Raw genomic sequence first — 23,174 nt, 5'->3', positions numbered from 1 at the left:
TCCCACTGTTCTAACGCAACGCTCTGTGGCAAATCACAGACGTCACACACACACACACACACACACACTGCTACTGGAGTGTGTTTGACTGGGGAACACGCCTGCATGCAGTCCCTAAGGTGCTGTATAGGGACCAAGCGTGAGAGAGAGGGAGAGGGAGAGGGAGAGGGAGAGGGAGAGGGAGAGGGAGAGGGAGAGGGAGAGGGAGAGGGAGAGGGAGAGGGAGAGGGAGAGGGAGAGGGAGAGGGAGAGGGAGAGGGAGAGAAAGAGAGAGAGAGAGAGAGAGAGAGAGAGAGAGAGAGAGGAAAAGAAAGGGAGAGATTGAGAGTGGGGGAGAGAAAGAAAGAGGAAGAGAGGGTGAGAGAGAGTGTGTGTGTGTTTGTGTGTGTGCGTGTGTGTGTGTGTGTGTGAGAGGGGAGCAGGTCTATTGATCATGAGGCAGTATTGGTTTCTCAGACCGCCAAGCCCAGTGCTTCTGAAGAGCAGTGAATAGCTGTGAATATTACATTTCACCTGACAGCCATTTATTTGAATACCATTAGCAAAACCTAAACCAGGCACCGTAAAAAAGCGTAAATGTATTTTTCCATGACGCACAGGGAATATCATGATATCCCACCAGGTTCAGTACTCACTTTACAGTGCATGCAGTGGAGGTGGTTGGGAACCAGAGTGGTGATTGATGAGGGTGCCCAGGGATTTGAACCCCACAATGCACGGACACAGTTCTGATTATCTAACAGGCAGGCATGCACATCAAACATCAAAACACTGGAAAAAGCCAGAGAGAACGAGAGAGGAAGGGAGAGAAAGAGAGATCAGGATGATGTATGAACCACAGGTGGACACAGACAGGATCGGCTGAAATGAGAAAAAGAGGAGTGAAAAAAACTAAAAGGTTTGACAGAGGATGAACGTATGGAAACAGAAGAATTGTCCCACGATGGAGAGAATGCCATAAAGAAGAAAGGGAAACGGAAAGACGACACAACGACCGCACGAAGCTGACAGCTCACCCTTCTGAACAAACGTCGGGGAGAGAGAGAGAAGGCATGTGATTGGCTAGGCCCAGATGCCCTCCTCGTCATCCTATTGGTTAGTGAGGACCGGTGGGGCAGCGTGTGGTTAGAGAAGAGGAGGTTAGGTCATAGAAACAGGTCGGATCCGACCACACTCACCCAGTTGTACCAGCGAGGAGAGAGAGACATGTTAGTAACATGGTACATCACAGCTGTCAGGGAGAAGGGGAGAGCAGCCCAGTGCATACATGAAGACGCCAGGGACGTGAGGAGAGGGGGAGAGGGAGAGAGAGGGGGGGGGGGATGAATGGAGGGAGGGAGGGGGGGGGGAGGGGGGGGGGAGGGAGGGGGGGGGGGAGACAGAAAAAAAAGAGAGAGACAGAGAGAACATGTTCTCTTAATGTGGTCAACCTGTGACCAACCTAATGTGATGTCTGATTGGGAATGTGGTTTTGTCTGTCTGTCTGAAAGTGTGTGTGTTTGAACGTGAAAGTATGTTTGAACAGTACAATTAGGAGAACCTCCATTCTCTGTAACAGACTCTTGACACCATGGTTTGTTTTGTGACAAACCCCAGCTCTACCAGGCAGCCTCCCTGTCTCTGCGTCTCCCCCCCTTCTCCCTGCACCATGTCATCTCTTTCCGGACCCTTCCCTGACTGGATTAGGTCCGTAGCTTAGGAGGTGTCAAGCTAAATAACGCTCTGCTGAAACTGTGTATGTCCATGCGTGTACCGGTGTGTGGGTGTATATGGGTGCGTGTGTGTGTGACTGGACTAGGGCCCAGTGTGTGTGAATTGGTGCGTGAGTGTGTTACTGCGTGCTGTGTGTGCCCCCGTGCCTGTGTGTGTGTCTTAGCGTTTGTGTGCCCAAATGCTTTTTGTTGCCTAATATGAAATAATAGGAGCGCTTATGGGCAAAGGGTGCTGCAGTTTATTGGACGTGAAAGATGTAATTTCCTGTTGTTGATGTTTGGCTGTAATGACAAGAGCCTGTTAACCAGCTCTTAAGCACTAGGAGCACTTGGGAAGAATTAAACTACAGCAAGAGAGAGAGAGAGAGAGAGAGAGAGGCAGAGAGAGAGAGAGAGAGAGAGAGAGAGAGAGAGAGAGAGAGAGAGAGAGAGAGAGAGAGAGAGAGAGAGAGAGAGAGAGAGAGAGAGAGCAGAGAGAGAGAGAGAGAGAGAGAGAGAGAAGGAGAGAGAGGCAGAGAGAGAGAGAGAGAGAGAGAGAGAGAGAGGCAGAGAGAGAGAGAGAGAGAGAGGCAGAGAGAGCAGTAAAAAGACAGAATGAATAAAATATCAAGAAAGAGGAACAGAGAGAGAGGAGGAAGACAGATTTTAGACACGTGCAGTAAAGGTGGAGAGCAAGCAGAGATAAAGGAGGTAGAGAAGCGACAAACCAGGAGACACTTAAAGAGAAGAGAGAGAACCCATGATGCCTGCTGTGCTCCCAGCCCTACACCAGGCCTGACATGGAGCCTGGGGCTGGAGTTCACACTGCAGCCACGGCTGGGGCCACAGGCCTGGGGTCTGGGTCGGGGTCTGGGCTCTCACCTGGTCTGGGGAGGGCTTGTGGTTGGTCTGGTCTGAGTTGGACGACGCCTTTAGATGTTCATCCTCATAGTTGTCAGCCATTAGTTTCATCCGGTTCTGAGTCTGGTGAAGAGAGAGAGCGATTATACACACACATCTACAGTACTACACTGTGTTGTGGGGGTTGAGGGAGTGTCTGTACACACTCTTGGGTTCTGATGACGTCTCTTGGAGCGTGTGTGTTTATGTGTATCGTGTGTGTATCGTGTGTGTTTGGGGGTAGCTGTTGCTGTATTAGAGGGAGCTGGATGCTGGGGTAGAGGGAGGTGGGGGTAGAGGTAGAGGAAGGTTGGGGTTGAGGTAAGGGCGGTGGGGGTTGAGGTAGAGGAAGGTGGGGGTTGAGGTAGAGGAAGGTGGGGGTTGAGGTAGAGGGATTTGGGGGTAGAGGGAGGTGGGGGTTGAGGTAGAGGGATTTGGGGTTTGGGGTAGAGGGAGGTGGGGGTTGAGGTAGAGGGATTTGGGGTTTGGGGTAGAGGGAGGTGGGGGTTGAGGTAGAGGGATTTGGGGTTTGGGGTAGAGGGAGGTAGGGGTTGAGGTAGAGGGAGGTGGGGGTTGAGGTGAGGGAGGGCCTGGGGAAGACGGAGAGAATAAGGAAACTAATCACAGAGGAGATCCAGTGGAGTGGAACAGGACCCGCCCTTCCCTTCCGCCCCACCATACCCCTGTCTCTCTCCCGCGAGGTCCAACACTAAAATGTGATGGTTGGTCTGCTTCTGTTTGCTTTCCTCCCTTCACCTCCCTCCCTCCCTTGCTCGTTCTCCCTCACTTCACCCTTGCCTCCAACCCACCTCTGCCTCCCTCCCTCCCTCCCTCATTCCTTCCTCTCTTCTCCTACCCACCCATATCTCTTACTTCCATCCTTCTCTCCTTCCACCCCCCCTTCCTCCCCCAGTGCAGACACCCCTCTGCCAGTTCAGTAACAGCCAGAGAGAGAGAACCAGTCTACTAATGAGTTTAATAGAAAGAGACAAGCCCAGGCCTTAACGAGCAGTGTGTGTGTGTGTGTGTGTGTGTGTGTGTGGTGTACAGTGAGGGGAACAGGCAGGGTGCCTAGCCCCAGTCCTGGTTCCTTAAGGAGCTCATTTGTGGCCATCTGCCACATGCCTTTGTTACCTAAACACTGGCTCTCTGCTCGCTGGGTCACCGCGTCACCGCTGTGTGGCCCGCGTGGGTGACGTGTGTACGTGGGTGTGACAGCCAGGTGTGTGTGTGTGACAGCCAGGTGTGTGTGTGTGACAGCTGGGTTAGATAAATTGGACGCTGGCTGTAAAACGCAGAAGCAAGGAAAATATGTTGGGGACAGTATATAGAATAGTCATACACATGCACACACACACACATACACACACACACACACACTCTCTCAGAGCAGTGTGTCTGGCAGGTGTCCTGTTGAGAGAGGTGTGTGTCGGCTGGCTGTGTTCATGTGTTCCTCAGCTTGTTAACAAGCCACTTAGGGAGAGGACATAGGGGCTATAAAACACTTAGACAAACATTCTACTGCCCCGGCCCCGGCCCCAACCCCGACCCTAGCCTCAGCTCTAACAGCCCCTCAAGCCCCCGCTCTGCTCCCCTCCACTCCTTCAAACCCCAAATCCAGTCCTCGGATCACCTCACAACACACACACACAGATTCTCTCTGTGCCAGATTCACACACATTCACACTGTCAGGGGAACTATACTCTCCTCTCTTCTCCTCCTTTCCTATTCTTCACTTCACCCCGTCTCCTCTCTTCTCTGCATCTTCCCTATTCACCCCCCCTCTCCTCCCCCTCTCCAGTCCTCTACTTCATGTTCCTCCTCTCCTCCTCTCCTTCTTCTCTTCTCCTCTCCTCTCGTCTTCTCTTCTCTTTCGTATCCTCTCCCTCTCCCCTCCTCTCCCTCTCCCTCTCCTTCTCCTCTCCTTTTCCTCTCATTAGTTCCACATGTGGTGTTGAGGTTGCAGGATCAGACCAGGGCCTGCAAGGTCTGGCTTAAGCTCTCAGACTTGTACTACCTAAATCCTCTCAGTCAAAACTGAGCCTGCCAGCAAGGGGAGGCTTAACAGAAGTGTGTGTGTGTGTGTGTGTAGGTGTATGTGCCAGACACACAGTGTAGTCTCTGTGTGTATATGTGTGTAAAAGCATTACTCAGGTTGAAGACAGCAACCCCAGGCGTTCCCAAGCATTATTCATTTCCTCTTTTAAGCACACACACGCACACACACAACCTCCTAAAATAAACACTTAAAATAAACAGTTTGTCTTTGAGCCACAAAAAACATGGGGTGAACTGCACCTGCAAACAGCTACCCCCTATGACCCCAACACTGTTCTCCCTCTCCGTAGCAATCTCCTTCTCTCTGTCTCTCTCTCTGTCTCTCTCTCTGTCTCTCTCTCTGTCTCTCTCTCTGTCTCTCTCTCTGTCTCTCTCTATGTCTCTCTCTCTGTCTCTCTCTCTCTCTCTCTCTCTCTCTCTAATGTTCTCTCTCTCTTTCTGTAGTCCCCCCCTCTCCCTCTCTGATGGTCATTGTGTGAACACCTCCTATCAAATCTTTCTCTCTTTTTCTTTTTTCACATTAAGGTCACCCCGCCCGCCCACACACACACACACACAAACACACACACACACACACACACACACACACAGGCTGAGGCCCCCTACCAGGAAGTGAGGGTGAAAGGGACCAATGAGCTGCGGTCCATCTGTGACCTGTGACCCCCCGAGAGAGAGAGCGTGGACCCTGCAGTGACATCATGGTTGGAGTCTGGCGTTGGTTTAGGGACCACCTGTACTCTGAACCACAACACTGCTCTGAGCCAGTCTCTCACACTGCCTGGTGAGGGAGCGAGGGGAGAGTGTGTGTGTGTGTGTGTGTGTGTGTGAGGAGATTACGTCAAAACGTCCTCATGGTGTGTATGTGAGAGTGTGTGTGGTGTGGTGTGTGTATGCGTGTGTGTGTGGTGTGTAGGGGGTCTTTTATCTGAGGACTTCATGAACTCTGCTGCTCTGTGGAGCTACAGTTCTCAGAGGTGGAGGAACAGCATGGGGTTCCTCCAGTACACACACACACAGGGACATGTGGTAGTCATAACATAGGGATAGCGAGAGAAAAAAGGACAGAGTGAGAGAGAGAATGAGAAGGGGGAGGTAGAGAGGGAATGAGAGGGGGATGAGAAACAGCGAGAAAAGACACAGACAGGGGGAAAAGACTAAGCCCCTGTAAGAGCCCCTCCAGCCCCTCACATCCATACATAATACAGTTTAGCTAGAAACATGATACAGGCTCGCTGGCTTAGAACTGGGATGGAGAGATGAGGAGAGGAGGGGGAGAGGGGAGGAGGAGGGGGAGAGGAGGAGGGAGTGTACAGTAGGTTTTCTCCTTCCCGTGTTCCCTTCTTTTCCTACCCTCCCTCCTCCTCTTTTTCTCTCCCCCTTTCATTCCCCCTTGCTTCGCTTAGTCTATTGCTCTCTTCATCTCTCTTGCTCACTCCATCCCCACTCCATCCTCACTCCTTCCTCTCTTCTCCTTCCCTTTTTTCCTCCTTTAATCTCCCCCCCTCTCTCTCTCCCTCTCTCCCTCTCTCCCTCTCTCCCTCTCTCCCTCTCTCCCTCTCTCTCTCTCTCTCTCTCTCTCTCTCTCTCTCTCTCTCTCTCTCTCTCTCTCTCTCTCGATACTAATTGGCAGGAATGCTGACCTCAGTCTGTTCATTTCCGTGCCAACTGGAGAACTCATTTGGTCTCTTAATCTAATCATTTACACAATTATTTCACTTTTCGCCCATTCTCGTTTTCTTTCTTTACTTTAACTTTTCTTCCCAGTGACCCCTCCCTCCCTCCCCTCCCCCCTGAAAGCGCTGACACCGAGCAGTAGTAAAACGGCAGAGCCATTCCGAGTTTATGTCAAGTCATCATTAGAGTGATCCATTTTTATCCCTTCTGGTACCAAAGCAGCCGTCCATTATCCCATAATGAGGGTCAACGGAGAGTTGCCATGGTAATGATGTCTGTTCACACTAGTCACGGAGGCCACGGGGCGTCAGGAGAAAGACTCTGTGACAGGCCAGACTCTGGGTCCGGGGCTAGCCCAACTACAACTGGCCTTAGCAGAAGTCATAACTAACCACCCTGAAACTGTGGAGGAGAGAAGAGAGGAGAAGAGAGGAGAGGAGAGAGGAGAAGAAATGAGAATACACACACACGCACACAGAGTCCCCTTTGGCGTGGTCATATGAATGTGTGTGTTGTTTTTAAACGTGTTTGAGGTCAGCTGTTCCTAAAACATGGAAACTCTGTCTGATCCAAACGAGCAGCTAGAAAGTCTTTCTGATCCAACACACACACACACACACACACACACACACACTCAGATGAGCTAAAACTGTATCTGTAAATAAAGACGCCGGTCTGGATGATGTTTTTGTTGTTCCGTGTGTGCGTGCGTGTGCGTGCGTGTGCGTGCGTGTGCGCGTGCGTGTGTGTGTGTGTGTGTGTACTTGATAGCTGGGTCCAGGGTAGCTGACCATGATGGTGTAGCTCCACATTGGTTTCTGTGACAGTCACACACACACACACACACACACACACATGCCCGCTCAAACCTTTTTCAAACGTTTCTGCTGTAGACCTGCACGCCCCTCTCTCTCTCAACTTCACTTTAATAACATTTCTATGACTTCTTCTCTCTATGTATACTATATACCCTTGTCTTGGCTTATCCATCAACCACACACAGACACACACACACACACAGTCACAGACACACACAGTCACAGACACACACACACACACACACAGTCACACACACACACACACAGACTGGGCAGATTGCAGTGGAGAGGGTGCTCATCAGGAGTGGGTGAGTTTGAAACTCTGACATGTGTGTTCCCCGGGGGCGGACCTAAAAATACCCCCTCACTTGATCAACGTCAGCCCCAGGAAGGAGCTCTCTGCCTGGCTGCCCTGCCCACTGCTTCCCCCTCTCCACTCCAACCCCCTGGAAGTCAGGCATCAGGCCACTCCAGACACACACCATTACCCCCTCGCACGGACACACTGTTCCCTTCACACACCTCCTCCGGGCTGAGTGTGTGTGGTCAACACCCTGACACACACACACACACACATAGATACACACACACACACACACACACACACACACACAATCTCACACACAAACACACGCATACCTTTTACCTTTTACCTATTGGTTGTAAGACGTGCTCATGCCTGTAGGCTTTGTGAAAATGGAGAGCAGAGAAAACGACTGTCCTGTGATTCTACATCACACAGCGCTAAGTTACAACACAGCACATAAGCTGTCCTGTCACGCTGACACACACACACACACACACACACACACAGACACACAGACACACACACACACACCCTGACATACTGGTGGCATGGGAAAAGTCAGGAAATCTCTGCTGTGATCCATCAGAGAGAGGCAGAACATTATGACGCCCCGAGATGGAGGGAGCGAGGGAGGGAGGGATGGAGGCGGTTGGGGGAGGGGAAGAGGGGAGGGGATGAGGGGAGGGATGAAGGGGAGGGGAAACCGCCAAAAATATTGTGAACTCTACACGGTGACATGCACACTCTCTCTTTCCTTCTGTCTCTCTCCCTCTCTTTCCTTCTGTCTCTCTCCATCTCTTTCCCCCCCTCACACACACACACACACACACACACACAGCAGACAGAACAGGCTCTGTGCTGTCAAAGCCCCTCCAGTCCAAAGGTGTCATAAAGATTTCAAACGGGAGAGCAAAGCAAAGAGAGAGAATGAAGGAGAGAGGGATGGAGGGGTTGAAATACTGTGTGATTAATGGAGTGTATCGTGCTTGACTCTCTCTCTTTTTCTCCCACACACTCTATCTATCTTTATATATATATAGGTGACTATATATACAGCATTAAGTATATTAGCTCCTCTTGGACGCTGCAAGTGTTTTTAGTGGAGGGTAGAGCTGAAATTGAGGAGGAAAGCAGGGGGGGAAGGAAAGGAGGCAGAGAGAAGAATAGCGAGGGAGAGTGGATGGAAATGTAGAGCGGGAGGAAGAAGAGATGGATAGAGGGAGGAGGAAGAGAGTCAGATACAGGATGAGTAGAGGCCTCTTAAAACTGCTCAGCCACTCAAGGTTAGGTTGTTTCATTAGACCTGGGAGACACACAGAGGAACTTTACAGTGTGTGTGTGTGAGTGTGTTTGTGTGTGTGTTTGTGAATAGGGCCCTGTGAGTTGTGTTGGCGTGTGGTGAGTGGATGGTGCTGATGCTGGTCCCTGTTTGTTTAACTGTGGCTGTGTGTGCTGTGTACACATGTGACTGGGTGGATGGGTCGTCAGGGGGGATGGGTCGTCAGGGGGTGTGTGCATGTTTGCGCTGTGGATTGTGTGTTTGTGGATGGCTTTATGTGTGTAAATGGGATATGGACCAAGTGTGTGTATGGGGTGTGTGTGTGGGGTGTGGGGTGTGGGGTGTGTGTGTGTACTGTAGATGGGTTTGTGGGCACCTGGAGGAGGAGCTGAATAATCCTAAATTTACCCTCGGTGGCTGAACCTGTGGTCTCACATCTGGACCCTGTTAGCCTCCTCTCTCCTCTCTCCTCTCTCCCCCTCCCCCCTCTGTGTGTGTAGATATGAGTGCGTGTACATGGGTGTGTGTTTGTGTGTGTGTCCTACCTGTTGTTTGAGCTGCTGCACCAGCCGGTCCTTCTCCCTCTTCAGCAGGGCCACCTCGTCCTGCGTCTTCTTCTTCTTGGAAGAGGACAGCTCCAGCAGGGCGATGTTGGCGTCCTTCTCACTGATGGCTGCCAACAGCGCCTCCTGTCTGCAGAGGACACACACACACATACATACACACACACACAGTTAAGATGCAATCAGAGGAGGGTTACTGAGTAGGAGAGAGATGGTGAGATTGAGTGATAGAACGAAAGAGTGATAGAAAAGAGAGTGTGATAGTTTACTATGGCGAGCGAGCCATCTCCTTTTTCCTCTGGTGTCTCTCACTTATACACACACGCACACACAGACACACACTCACGCACACTCCTGGCCTAGTTCTGTCTAGCACCAGTGACATCAGACCACGAAGGAAGCTCGTCAAAGAGCACACTCCCTCACTCACACACACACACACACACACACACACACGCCCAAGCCTTCAGCTTCCTCACACGTCAAACCAGCCCACAGAGAGAGTTCCTCCTCCCAGCTGCAGGCTGCAGGCTCCAGGCTGCAGGCTCCAGGCTGCAGGCTCCAGGCTGCAGGCTGATGGAAGTCTCCAGCCTGAGGAGCTCCATCAGGCTCCATCCTTCACTCAGCACCAGCTCCAGCACCAGACCAGGCCCACACTCACTCACACACCCCTGCCCAGGAGGGCACACCCTGGGGCGGACAGGGCACCATTCAGCTCCCCCTGGTCCAGGTCTTCTCAGAAGCCACACACACACACACACACACTCAGAGAGAGGCTGGAGGGGGCAAAGGAGGAAATAGCCAAGGTTAATATGTATGGTTTAAGACCCATGTACACAGAAATGGCTGCACAGAGACACTATTCTCCTTCTGGTCTCTCTTAAACACACACACACACACACAGAACCGCCGTTTGCGTGGAGGTCATTTTATCGTTCTGACCATCAAACAAGATTAAGAGAGAGGAACACACACCCACACATAGGGACAGCCAATGGGATCTCTCCGTGATAGACGTGAATGCTGTGTACACATGAGCTAAGAATAGTCCTGTCACATCTACACTTCAAGAAGGCTGAGGCTTTAGCTTAGCCAAGCTGTGTGTGTGTGTTTGTGTCTATGTGTATCCTCCTGAGTTTCCCAGTCCTACCACTAGGCAATCAAGACAGATTCATGGAGGTCTCAGGTCAGTGATGCTGTAGCCTCATTCTGGATCCTGTCGCACGTCCCTCCAGGCCAGTGTGGAGAGAGGATCCTTCACATTCCAGAGACTTGCCATGGCAACAGATGAGATGATCAAGAGGGTGACATTGCCAACAGCAATGGCAAACAAAGCTGAGGATCCTATGAGTCACCAGACTGACAGGAGGACAGACGGACAGACAGACAGACAGACAGACAGACAGACAGACAGACAGGACGACATGCATACACACAGACATGTCACTGTTTTGCTGCTACTTTTATTTCCATCCTCCCAACACGGCCGTATATTAGATCCAGACCCTGAGTCTGTCTTCAGCACATCTGCGCTCACACACACACACACACACACTACTGTACAAATGACTATGCCTTTCTCATTTTCCCTCCTACAGTAATCCCTCCCTCCCTCCCTCTTTCGCCTTCCACCCCCCCCCCTCCTCCCCTCTCATATTTTCGAGGTGGACAGGCGGTATGTTTTGTCTGTCATGATGTCGCCATGCCCATGGCAGCAGTGACATAGTCCAGACAGTTAGGGAGGGAGGGAGGGGAAGCTGCTGTTTGACCCTAGCTCCCTTTAAAAGCACCAGGGTCCCAGAACACCACTAAGGAGCCTCTCCACCCTCCACCTTCCCTCCACCCCCTCATCCCTCCACCTCTCATCCCCCTCATCCCTCCACCCTCTCATCCCTCCACCCCTCATCCCTCAACCTCTTCAACCCTCTACCCCCTCAACCCTCCACCCCCTCAACCCTCCACCCCCTCAACCCTCAAACCCCTCAACCCTCAACCCCCTCAACCCTACACCCCCTCAACCCTCTACCCCCTCATCCCTCCACCCCCTCATCCTTCAACCCCCTCAACCCTCATCCCTCCACCCTCCAACCCTCCACCCCCTCATCCCTCAACCCTCATCCCTCAACCCCCTTAACCTTCCACCCCTCATCCCTCCACCACCTCACCCCTCCACCCCCTCATCCCTCCACCCCCTCATCCCTCCACCCCCTCATCCCTCCATCCCTCTCATCCACAGTTATCTGCCGTCCTGGGACTGGAGCTCTGCTCTAATCCCTCACAGTGTGCCCACATTGCGCTGTCCATCTCCCCTGAGAGACTCTGCAAACACACACACACACACACACATCCAGTTTGCCGCCAGCATCAAAGCACCTTGACGCGTGCTGCTATCTCGCTACACGCCTGCAGCTGCAGCCTGGAGTGATAGAACCCAGTCTTACACAAACATTCCACAGCGCTGCGGAACGTTCCAGAAGCGGGCCTGCTCTGTGTTCCACTGTTATTGTTCCTGTGATACTGAGCCGCGGGCAGAACCTCAGGACATCACTAGAAGTTTTCTACAGAACACACAGTAGGCCCGCTCCACTGCGTCTAGAGTTGGAGAGTTTCATATCGAATTATAACTCTCACTCCTTCTCCCTCTCTCGCTTTCTGCCATACACATTTCTGTAGGTAGGACAAGTGTGTGGATGGGGGGGTGGGGCCACAGCTGGCTTTGGGAAGCTCCCCAGTGAGAGACCTGTCCCTCCAGGCAAGCACACACACACACCAATTCACACACCCACACACACACCCACACAGAGGTCTGACGAACTGACAGGGTGCAGAGAAGAGAGGGAGAGGGAAGGGGGAGACGATAGCGAGGGTGAAAGAGGGAGGGGGGCACCTGTGACAGACATAGATTAATGAGGCCTAGTCCCCCCTCCCCCCTCCCTCCCTTGCCTCCCCTCCTCTCCCTCTTCTTGTCTGCTAATCACCTGAGTGTCAGGTCCTATTGTGGAGACGCCTGGTTCTCTGTGACACACACACACACACACAGAATGGCTCAGTTTGATTGGGTCTGAAGTTCATGGTGGTGCATAATCGCATATGTATAGACTGTACCCACTCTCTCTCTCCCCCATCTCTCTCTCTCTCTCCCCTACTCTCTATTTCTCCCCTCTCCCCCCCCCCCCCCCACACACACCTGTCTAGACAGTCTTCTCCAGGAGAGAACATGCCTTTCCTATTACCTCAGGCTAGATGGGGGGTCTCACACACACACACCAGGCACGCTGGGGCTGAGAGCCCACCAGGAGCCAGAGGAGCTGTATATCCAAGCCAGCAGGGAACACCTGGCCTGGGGTCCATTTACAGCCAAGTCAGGCCTCGCTTCTCATCTACCGAGAACTCTTAACTTAACACACAAACATACACACAGACGCAGGAGGGGAAGAGAGAACCAGCCAGAGAGGAGAAGAAAAGAAGAGAGGAGAGGGAGAAAGGAGGGATGAGAAGCAGAGGCGAGAGAGGAGAAGGAATGGAGAGAGAGAGAAGACAAAGGGAAGAGGAGGAGGGAGGTGAGAGAGGGAGAAAGGAGAGGGAAGACAAAGAGGAGGAGAGGGAGAACGGAGGGAGGAGAGGAAGAGAGGAGACAGAGAAAGGAGTGAGGAGGAGGGGAGTGTCTGGGGAACTGGCTCGGGGCCACTCGTTTGAAGTGCGCTCCTCTAAGCTGCACGTTTGGAGGTGTGAACCAGGGAGAAGCAGAGCTGGACGGATGGAGCTTCAAAGACTTGGTCCACTCCACCTGACCCAGGCTGCTATCCCCGTTACTGGAGCCCCACACACACACACTCACGCACACACGCATGCACACACGCATGCACACACAGGCACGGAGCGTGATGTGTGGAGATACTATCTGCCGTGTAGGAGTGATCTGAGAGCTGAATATGGGTCATGCATCAGAGGAGGATACCACATAAATGATTCAATACCAGCACTGGAGGAGAGCAGGGGAAAACAGCTAAAAGTAAAGAGAAAGTGGTGTGTGTGTGTGTGTGTGTGTGTGGGAGCATTTTGGGGCTTATGTGAGTCAGAAGTCATCCTCGAGAAGATGTTACATATCAGAGGGGATTAAGCAAGGAAGAGGCTAACACACACACACTCACTCACAAGCGCTGACAGAAAGAGCACAGATATGGAGTTAAGGGGAAGAAAAAACAAGGATATTTCAGAAAGAAAACAAATCAAAGAAGAGAGACAGCCAGGGCAGGAGAGAGAGAGAGACAAGAGTAGTGGGAATTCTGTATGTGAAAAGGAGGATCAATTCAGACAGAAACACACACACGCGCAAACACTCACACACACTGTGACTAATGAGAAAAGGCGTAAAAACGCAAAATCCACAGGGTTTACAAGACCACACAGACCCAAAAATGTGTGGTCCACTGAGTAACCATGACCATCGTGTGTGTGTGTGTGTGTGTGTGTGTGTGTGTGTGTGTGTGTGTGTGTGTGTGTAAGAGAGGGAGTGTGAGGAAGAGAGATTTAATACATTTGGGAGTCTATATTAATGCGTGTGGTAGAACCAGTTTGGCAGGTCCCTCCTGCCCTAGCATCTAGCCTACACACACACACACACACACGTCATTTTACAGTGGTCACTCCACACACAGCACAGTATCGTTCTACAGATAAGAGAGGGATGAGAAAACTGGACAGAATAAACAGCGCTCTCCCTTGTAGCGTGTGTGCGTGTTTAAGAAGGAGTTTTTCCCGCTGATGTTTGATAGTTCTGCTCTCTCTCTTCTCTCTCTGAAAGGTCAGCCCAATTTTTTCCTTCCTCTTCTACTTTTTACCTCTCAGTCTCTCCTTCCTCGTTTTCACAAGAATAGATGTTTAGAGTCGCAGTCTGGCTGGCAGAACCTACAATCAAGAGAAGCTGTAAGTTTATTTTTTTAGTATCCTCGTAATTTCCCCCGTCTGAATTTGAGCAAAAATGCATTTTGTCAAGGGACGATCATAGTGAGACGAAAGGAAGGAGAAAATGAGGGGAAAAGGCCAGATTTGGCCGTGTGCGTTAGTTCCAGGCACTGCAGCAGTGTGGTATTAAACTGTACGCTTGACTGACTGGTCTCACTGGAATCTTTATTGCTCAATTTTCTCGATATCAATCTCCTTTTAGTTTTTATTTGGAGTAGAGAACGATACAATTTGAGAGAGAGAGAGGATAAAGAGAGAGAGAGAGACAGAGAGAGAGAGAGAGAGAGAGAGAGAGAGAGAGAGAGAGAGAGAGAGAGAGAGAGAGAGAGAGAGAGAGAGAGAGAGAGAGAGAGAGAGAGAGAGAGAGAGAGAGAGAGAGAGAGAGAGAGAGAGAGAGAGAGAGAGAGAGAGAGAGAGAGAGAGGAAGGAAGGAAGGAAGGAAGGAAGGAAGGAAGAGGAGGAGGAGAGAGGGGGAGACAAGGACAAAGGAGAGAGAGGGAGCAAGCTGCCAGATAGCCTTTACAGCTTCTTGGAACTAGCCTCTGAAGGCCGACAGACTTTCACATATTATATTTATATTACATGGACAATTTGACAGAGCATTCAGCATCAACCAAGTAATTTGAGGGAAGGTTGAATCCGGTTCCTCTGCACTTTCTCCATGTAGTACAAGTGTGTGTGGTTGTGTGTAAGTGACTATGAGTGTGTGTGTGTATTATTTTAGGTGAGAGGAGAGGCAGCTCTGTACAGTATCTACTGAAGCAATTCACCCATAAACAGAGGTAGACGATGACAAAGCTTTGTAAACCACCTCAGTCTCACATCTTCTGTTCACCCCTGTTTTTCATCCGCCTGGAGGGGGAGAGACGGTGCATAGCTAGCCCAGCAGAGTTCACTGAGCCTGGGAGGGAAGAGCAGGCTAGGCCCCCCTCTTCTGGAGGGTTTGGTACACAATCCCCATAGGCCAGAGAGCACACACACACACACACACACACACACAGCTTCTTGGTAGTAGTGACAGTGGAGGGAGGTAGGAAGGAGAAAGAACAGAAGGAGAGGGAGAAGAGAGAGAGAGAGAGAGAGAGAGAGAGAGAGAGAGAGAAATATATAGAGAGAAATAATAAGAGGAGGAACAGGAATACTGATCCTATCTGATCAGTCTTAGTGTCAAGGAGAGCCCTCCCCCATACCTCACGATTTGACACTGAGCCTCGTACAATACACCAGCACACACACTCCACACACCCACACACACCAGCACACACACTCCACACACCCACACACACTCCACACACCCACACCCACTCCACACACCCACACACACCAGCACACACACACCACACACACCAGCACACCACACACCCACACCCACTCCACACCAGCACACACACACCACACACACCACACACCACACACCAGCACACCACACGCGCACACACCCACTCCACACACCCACACACACCAGCACACTCCACACACACCACACCAGCACACACACACCACACACACCACACACCACACACCAGCACACCACACGCGCACACACCCACTCCACAGCCCCGTTCCTGGTTGGTGGTGTCAGGCGGCAGGCTAATCGGATCTCAGGATGAGGGGATGAAAGACTCAGAGTGGCGGGGTGACAGGGGGGCTGGGAGGGTGTGTGTGTATGGGGGGGGGTGGTGTGTGTGTGTGTGTCTAAAGGGCTTGTCTCTTCTTTGTAGGCGACATGTGTTCCCATTGTGTGGGATCAGTGGCTGGTGTGATGTGCATGCCGATCGTGCCAGGGAGAAAATGTGGTGGAAAACAGGAGCTTCAATCTGGCATTAAATAATGAAGAGAAGAAGACTCTCTCTCACACACACACACACGGCCCTCCCTGCTCGACACACACACACACACACATACAGATGATTTTCTTTCAGACAGGAAGAGAGCTTCAGAAGGGGTGAAACTGTGAGAGGCTCAGAGAATCCCAGGAACACAGAGCGCAGAGAAATACACGGGTGAGAGAAAGAGAGAGAGAGAGGTAGAGGGAGGGAGAGAGAGGTAGACAGAGGTAGAGGGAGGTAGAGGGAGAGAGCGAGAGAAAGCAGTGGAGGGCGAGGGAGTACAAGGGAGGAGGAGGAAGTGATATTTGCGTGAACAGGGAGGGGGTGGATGGAAAGACAGGAGGCCGGAGAGAGTGATTTAGGGTTAGTTCCTCTTTAGGGTTAGTTTGTCTTTAGGAAGAATGGATGGAGGGATGGCGAGGAGCTTCAGTGAGGGTTTGGAGGAGATACTGTAGAAAGATAGGAAAGTAAGAGAAGATGGAGAGGGGTGGAGAGGATGGAGAGGGGTGGGGAGGTGGAGAGGTGGAGAGGGGTGGGGAGGGATGGAGAGGGATGGGGAGGAGTGGAGGGGTGGAGAGGTGGAGAGGGGTGGAGAGGTGGAGAGGTGGGGAGGGACGATCTGGCCTTGACTGACTGGCTGGTGCTGTCTGATTTGGGATCGGAGGCTTTGTGCTCCTCCAGGGGATTACTGTCGGATGTGGAGGTGTGTGTGTGTGTGTAGGGTGTGTGTATGTGTATATGGAGATGTGTGTGTGTTTGTGGTGTGTGTGGTATACAGGAGGAGGATGTGTGTGTGTGTGTGTGTGTGTGTGTACGAGGAGGATGTGTGTGTGTGTGTGTGTGTGTGTACGAGGAGGATGTGTGTGTGTGTGTGTGTGTGTACGAGGAGGATGTGTGTGTGTGTGTGTACGAGGAGGATGCTCCATTAGGAAGTGTCCTCCCCTGCAGCCCTTGAGCGGGACGAGACGTCAGGGACCAAGACCAACGTATGGTTTTACCATCACACTTACACGCACACACACACACAAACACACACACCTATAGCAGTACTTGGCTTAAAGCCAAACAAATCCGGAATTTAGATGAAACCTTACAGTGTCTCACTGCTAAAACTCTCCAAACTCATGCTGTGTGTGTGTGTGTACAGGACGATGTGTGTGTGTGTGTGTGTGTATGTGTGTGTGTGTGTGTGTGAGATGACTGTGGACAGACAGACAGGAAAACAGAGAGGAGAGGCAGCTGAAGACTTGATGAGCAGCAGAAAGAGAATCAATAAGTAAACAGACAACCAGGCTGCTGGAGAAACACAGACCAGGGAGGGAGGGAAGAGGAGGGGGAGAGGGAAGGAAACAGGGAGGGAGGGAAGAGAAGGATGAAGAGACGGAGGTGGAGAGGGAAGGAAACAGGGAGGGAGGGAAGGAAACAGGGAGGGAAGGAAGGAAGAGAAGGATGAAGAGAAAGAGGAAGAGAAGGAGGTGGAGAGGGAAGGAAACAGGGAGGGAAGGAAGGAAGAGAAGGATGAAGAGAAAGAGGTGGAGAGGGAAGGAAACAGGGAGGGAGGGAAGGAAACAGGGAGGGAAGGAAGGAAGAGAAGGATGAAGAGAAAGAGGAAGAGAAGGAGGTGGAGAGGGAAGGAAACAGGGAGGGAGGGAAGGAAGAGAAGGATGAAGAGAAAGAGGAAGAGAAGGAGGTGGAGAGGGAAGGAAACAGGGAGGGAGGGAAGGAAGAGAAGGATGAAGAGAAAGAGGAAGAGAAGGAGGTGGAGAGGGAAGGAAACAGGGAGGGAAGGAAGGAAGAGAAGGATGAAGAGAAGGAGGTGGAGAGGGAAGGAAACAGGGAGGGAAGGAAGGAAGAGAAGGATGAAGAGAAGGAGGTGGAGAGGGAAGGAAACAGGGAGGGAGGGAAGGAAGAGAAGGATGAAGAGACGGAGGTGGAGAGGGAAGGAAACAGGGAGGGAAGGAAGGAAGAGAAGGATGAAGAGAAAGAGGAAGAGAAGGAGGTGGAGAGGGAAGGAAACAGGGAGGGAAGGAAGGAAGAGAAGGATGAAGAGAAAGAGGAAGAGAAGGAGGTGGAGAGGGAAGGAAACAGGGAGGGAGGGAAGGAAGAGAAGGATGAAGAGAAGGAGGTGGAGAGGGAAGGAAACAGGGAGGGAGGGAAGGAAGAGAAGGATGAAGAGAAGGAGGTGGAGAGGGAAGGAAACAGGGAGGTACCAAGGAGAAAAACAGGAGGCAGAGAAAAGCTGCACAGAGAAGCTGCACAGAGACAAGACAACTAGGGTTGCTTGTCGCCATGCCGACAGCTGTCAGTCAGAGAGTGAACTCCCACCCTCCTGACTGAGTGTGTGCAGCTCTCTGACACGTGTGTGTGTGTCTGTGTATGTGTCTGTGTGTGTGTGTCGTTCCTTCACCAGCTCAGATCAACATGATGGGGTCGTCTGTCTATCCAGCTGTCCACCTATCCTCCTGAGCAGGAAGAGGAAGTGAGGCTGACTGATTGACAGGCAGGCAAGCCATTTGTTTCCCAGAGAAACACAAACCTAAAGAGCAGGATAGCTGAAGCGAATTCAGATATTTAACTTTGAGCAAGAGTGTGTGTTTGAGTGTGTGTGTGTGTGTGTGTGTAAGTGCTTTCGCCTACAGGCATTAACACACAACCAGCCGACAAAGTTAAAAGCCGAGGAAAACTATGCTTCAGTGTGTGTGTGTGTGTGTGTGTGTGTGTGTGTGTGTGTGTGTGTGTGAAACCTGCTCTCGGTTGTCAGTCAAACAGTGTAGGGGTGAGGGGTCAGGGGTGAAACAGGGTGTGTAGATGGAAGAGGCCTTCTGTGTGACCTCTTAATGCTGGGTGAACTACTTACAGAATCCCACACACATGAATTATTCATCCTTATTTCACTGTGTGTGTGTGTGTGTGATTATGTGTGTTTGTGTGTGTGCTCCTAGCTCAGTACTATGTGAGGACACTTTTTGTTGCAGTAGGTTTCAGTACTGACTGTGTGTACACGCGTCTGTAACAGGGGCAGGTTCAGTCACCTGCACCTGTCTCTGAGGAATACCTAAAGGTAACAAAAAAAAAGCTTGTTTGCAAAATCAATTATCCCAGATCGAATAGCTCTCCTTAACCCATCCACTGGGAACACAGCCCTTTCCCTACGATAAAACACTTGATATCTATTCCATCCCCCTTTGCTGTGTGTGTGTGTGTGTGTGTGTGAGAGAGTGAGAGTGAGACCCTAGTGCCTAGGGTCTCTCTAGACAGAGAATTCAACACCGTTATAAAACACTGTTGCTTCTCAGACTGACAATCGATTATTCCCATACACTGTTTGACAGGAGTGCTGGCATTCTCACACTGAGGAGAGGAGCGGAGTGGAGGAAAGAAGAGGAGAAGCAGAGAGGGGAGGAGCAGAGCAGCAGAGAGAAGCAGAGGAGGAGAGGAGGAGAGAGGGGATGAGGAAAGAAGAGGAGAAGCAGAGAGGGCTTCCAGATGATGGATCAGACAGGTTATTTTATGGTCTATTGGGGGGGATGGAATGATTAGGCCATGATGTAAACAGCTCATATACTCACAGAGATCTGACCACAACATGAATGAATGAGAAATGTGGAGAGAAAGGGAGAGAGATTGGAGTCAGAAAGGATATAACTCAAGAGGAGAGAGTGAGGCCTGTTGGACAGTCTCCACTGTTATGTTTGGCCTGACGAGACAAACCTGCCAGATCTCCCCCCCTCTCTCTCTCTCCCTCTCTCCCTCTCCCCCTCTCCCCCTCTCTCCCTCTCTCCCTCTCTCTCTCCTTCTCTCTCTCTCTCTCTTTCTCTCCTAGTCTGGCTTGTCTTTGGTTTTCAACCACTTGCCACAAACAAAGCTTATCTCTCCCCTGCCTCTCCCCTGCCTCTCCCCTGCCTCTCCCCTGCCTCTCCCCTGCCTCTCCCCTGCCTCTCCCCTGCCTCTCCCCTGCCCTCTCTGTTTTCTTCAGGTTATATATAGCATCATTCAGACATTTAATGACCCAGCACGTCCAGTCACCTCTGCTCCTGCAGCCAGGTAAAGCTCCCGTGAGCAGGTGTGTTGACAGAGAGCAGATCAACCCAGTTCAGCAGTCAGAGTACGCGTGTGCTTGTGTGATCTTTTGGAACCTCTGTGTGTGGGCCTATAAATCAGGTCTGTAATATGTGTTCTTGGAAGGCCTGTGCGTTTGACAGCACGCCACTGACAACAAGCCTTCCTCCCTGCTCAGCAGAGACCTGGGGAAACGTCCCACCAGGACTTGTCAGTGGAACCGGGGGGTTCTACCCAAAACATGGGTTCCTCTGATGAGCAGCGGGAACGCCAGAACAGCGGAGAAGCAGCGAAGCGGAACGCAGTCGACACAGGGAGGGAAAACACAGGCTCTGATTCATCAGCTTGTGATTTTTGCTCAGAATCCTGCTGTTTTTTTCCACCTGACTCTGCACATTCCAACATCTGAGGCTGAACACACACACACACACACACACACGCTCTCACACTATTTGTAAGAGTGTGTGTCAGTATGTGCGTGCATGTGTGTGCGTGAGAGCGTGTGTGTGTTTGTGTGTGACGAGTGTGACCGTTGAGGTGATTTATCTTGAGGACAATAGTGTTGTAGTCCTGCAGGCAGGAAAATCCTCCCTTTGAGAGTCTGAACTCCCCTGCATGTTGTGTGGCGAGTGTGTGTGGGAGAGTGTGTGTGGGCGAGTGTGTGTGGGAGAGTGTGTGTGTACATTCTTCGGTGTGCTTCGCTATTGATAAGACATATGTATCTGCATCCTGATGTCTGACCTTGAACGAGCCCTCTGAGGGAGGGAGGGAGGGAGGGAGGGATGGAGGGAAGGAGGGAGGGAGGGAGGGAGGGAGGGAGGGAGGGAGGGAGGGAGGGAGGGAGGGAGGGAGGGAGGGAGGGAGGGAGGGAGGGAGGGAGGGAGGGAGGGAGGGAGGGAGGGAGGGAGGGAGGGAGGGAGGGAGGGAGGGAGGGGATAACTGAAGGGATGGGAGGAAAGGGAATGCCATCAGGGTATTAGAAGAATCCCTTTTTTTCTCCCTCTGCCTCACCGTCTCTGTCTGTGTCTCTCTCCCTCGCTTCCTCTCCCTCCAGACTAGCCAGGCAGACTGTGCTGGCTTCTGTCCCCCCACCCCCTCCCTCCTGATTTAGAGCAGGGAGAGGTGGGCCAGAGGGGGCCAGAGGAGGCCGTGCGCAGCAGAGCTGACAGCCTCCACAGCCCTGATCTACGATGGGACATAAAGCAGCCTGATCCATCCTGAAGATTACTGTCCAGGAGAGCTCTGGGAGGGAAATATGTTCATGTAGTACCTGGAGGAAATCTGAGGAAACAAATAAAACATTCTCTAAACAAACTGAGTGGAGATTAAACTTATGGGCTGTGTGCGCCAAACCAGGGCTAAACCTGGGCTGGACCTGGTCTCACCCTGGGCTAAACGGGGTAGGTAGATAACATTAAAAAAGGCAGGGGTGTCTAGCAGAGACAAAGCAACACTGAGGCTAAATATTTCACAGGTTAAAAAGCGCTAACTGCTGTTACAGCTACACCTATTTTAATAGCAAATTATACCTACAGTACAGCGTGTGTGTGCGCGTGTTTGGAAATGAACAATAAATCATTTAGTGGGCCTGTACCACACTGACACAATGCTCCCTTCAATTCACAGCGCTCACACACACACAGGCAGGGCGGCTATGCTTTCTAAAGCTCTCATCCTTGTAATAGCTCGGCAGAACCGCCACCCTGCTGGAACCACGGCTATAAAAGGGGCAATTAGCAGCTCACCTGCCCCCTGAATGGACACTTTGTGGGACTAGGAGGTACCACACACACACACACACACACACACACTAACTCTTTACAGATCAGCAGCTCACTACCTCTACGGATCAAACCCCCAGCCGGATCTTGTGTAACTGAGCTGGTTTGGTCACTGCACCTCTATATTAGCAGACTTGTCTAACCCACAGAACCAGGACATGAACCAGGGAATGAACCAGGACATGAACCAGGACATGAACCAGGACATGAACCAGGACATGAACCAGGACATGAACCAGGACATGTACTAGGACATGTACCAGGACATGAACCAGGACATGAACCAGGACATGAACCAGGACATGAACCAGGACATGAACCAGGACATGTACTAGGACATGTACCAGGACATGAACCAGGACATGAACCAGGACATGAACCAGGACATGAACCAGGACATGAACCAGGACGTGCTCCTTTGATGCAGAGCGGGCCTGGCTGGCTGACCCTGCAAGCTGTAGGGGTGTGTATGTGTAGGGGTGTGTGCGTGTAGGGGTGTGTGTGTGTAGGGGTGTGTGCGTGTAGGGGGGTGTGTGTGTAGGGGTGTGTGTGTGTGTAGGGCTGTGTGTGTGTAGGGGTGTGTGGGTGTAGGGGTGTGTGTGTGTGTGTGTGTGTGTAGGGGTGTGTGTGTGTGTGTGTAGGGGTGTGTGCGTGTGTATTCCCCCTGTATCCGCTTACAGGACCAAGCCCCCTGGTCCAGGCTGGATTTCTGGGCCACAGCTAAGCCCTCCAGAACCTCAGAGACCCTCCGTCCTGTTGCAGTCCAATTACCATAGAGCTTACCCTCCTGTATACTGTCAGGAAGAGCTAGTGGGAGAGTGTGTGTGAGCGTGTGTGTGTTTAAAACGCAGCGAGGCAAATATTTCCTGGTCTGTGTTGGGGGAGTGGTTAGGAGCGGCAGGAAAGGGAAGGATAATCGATGTGGTCGGATGTTTCGGCGGAAACCTAAATGCTGTTGTATCCTCGGAGGACTCCATTTTATGTTCTTCTGTTTTAACAAGGAGTCCGCTGGATGGCCCGTCGCCAGGCAACACTGGGTTGGCACACACACACACACACACTGGCACAAAAAACATTCTCAGACACACAAAGACTGACCCACAGACACACACTCTCCTTCTCTCTCTCTCACTCACACAAAGTGGTGGAGTGGACACTCAGAAGCTAATTCATCACAGAGAGGACCTTGCCACTCAGGGTTATGTCCCTATCTGGAGTGAAGAGCTGAAACATTCACACACCGCATACC

The 23,174-nt window shown here is 51.6% G+C and overlaps 1 protein-coding gene across 4 annotated transcripts in view; it reads right to left on the bottom strand.

The window, feature by feature from the left end:
• erc1b (ELKS/RAB6-interacting/CAST family member 1b) overlaps nucleotides 1-23,174 on the bottom strand; it is a 92,199-nt gene that overhangs the window by 16,799 nt on the left and 52,226 nt on the right. For all 4 annotated transcript variants that reach the window (XM_084701648.1, XM_084701649.1, XM_084701650.1 and 1 more), the window contains 2 exons: nucleotides 9,274-9,421; nucleotides 2,574-2,675 (listed from right to left, as the gene is read on the bottom strand). In XM_084701648.1, coding sequence (XP_084557774.1) covers nucleotides 2,574-2,675; nucleotides 9,274-9,421 — 250 coding nt within the window. The remainder of the gene's footprint in view (nucleotides 1-2,573; nucleotides 2,676-9,273; nucleotides 9,422-23,174) is intronic.

Source organism: Hypomesus nipponensis, chromosome 7 (genome assembly GCF_054491055.1).
Source record: "Hypomesus nipponensis isolate SF chromosome 7, ASM5449105v1, whole genome shotgun sequence".
Classification (NCBI taxonomy): Eukaryota; Metazoa; Chordata; class Actinopteri; order Osmeriformes; family Osmeridae; genus Hypomesus; species Hypomesus nipponensis.
Note: the sequence above shows the minus strand (reverse complement) of the source record. Positions and strands in the feature narration are given on the sequence as shown.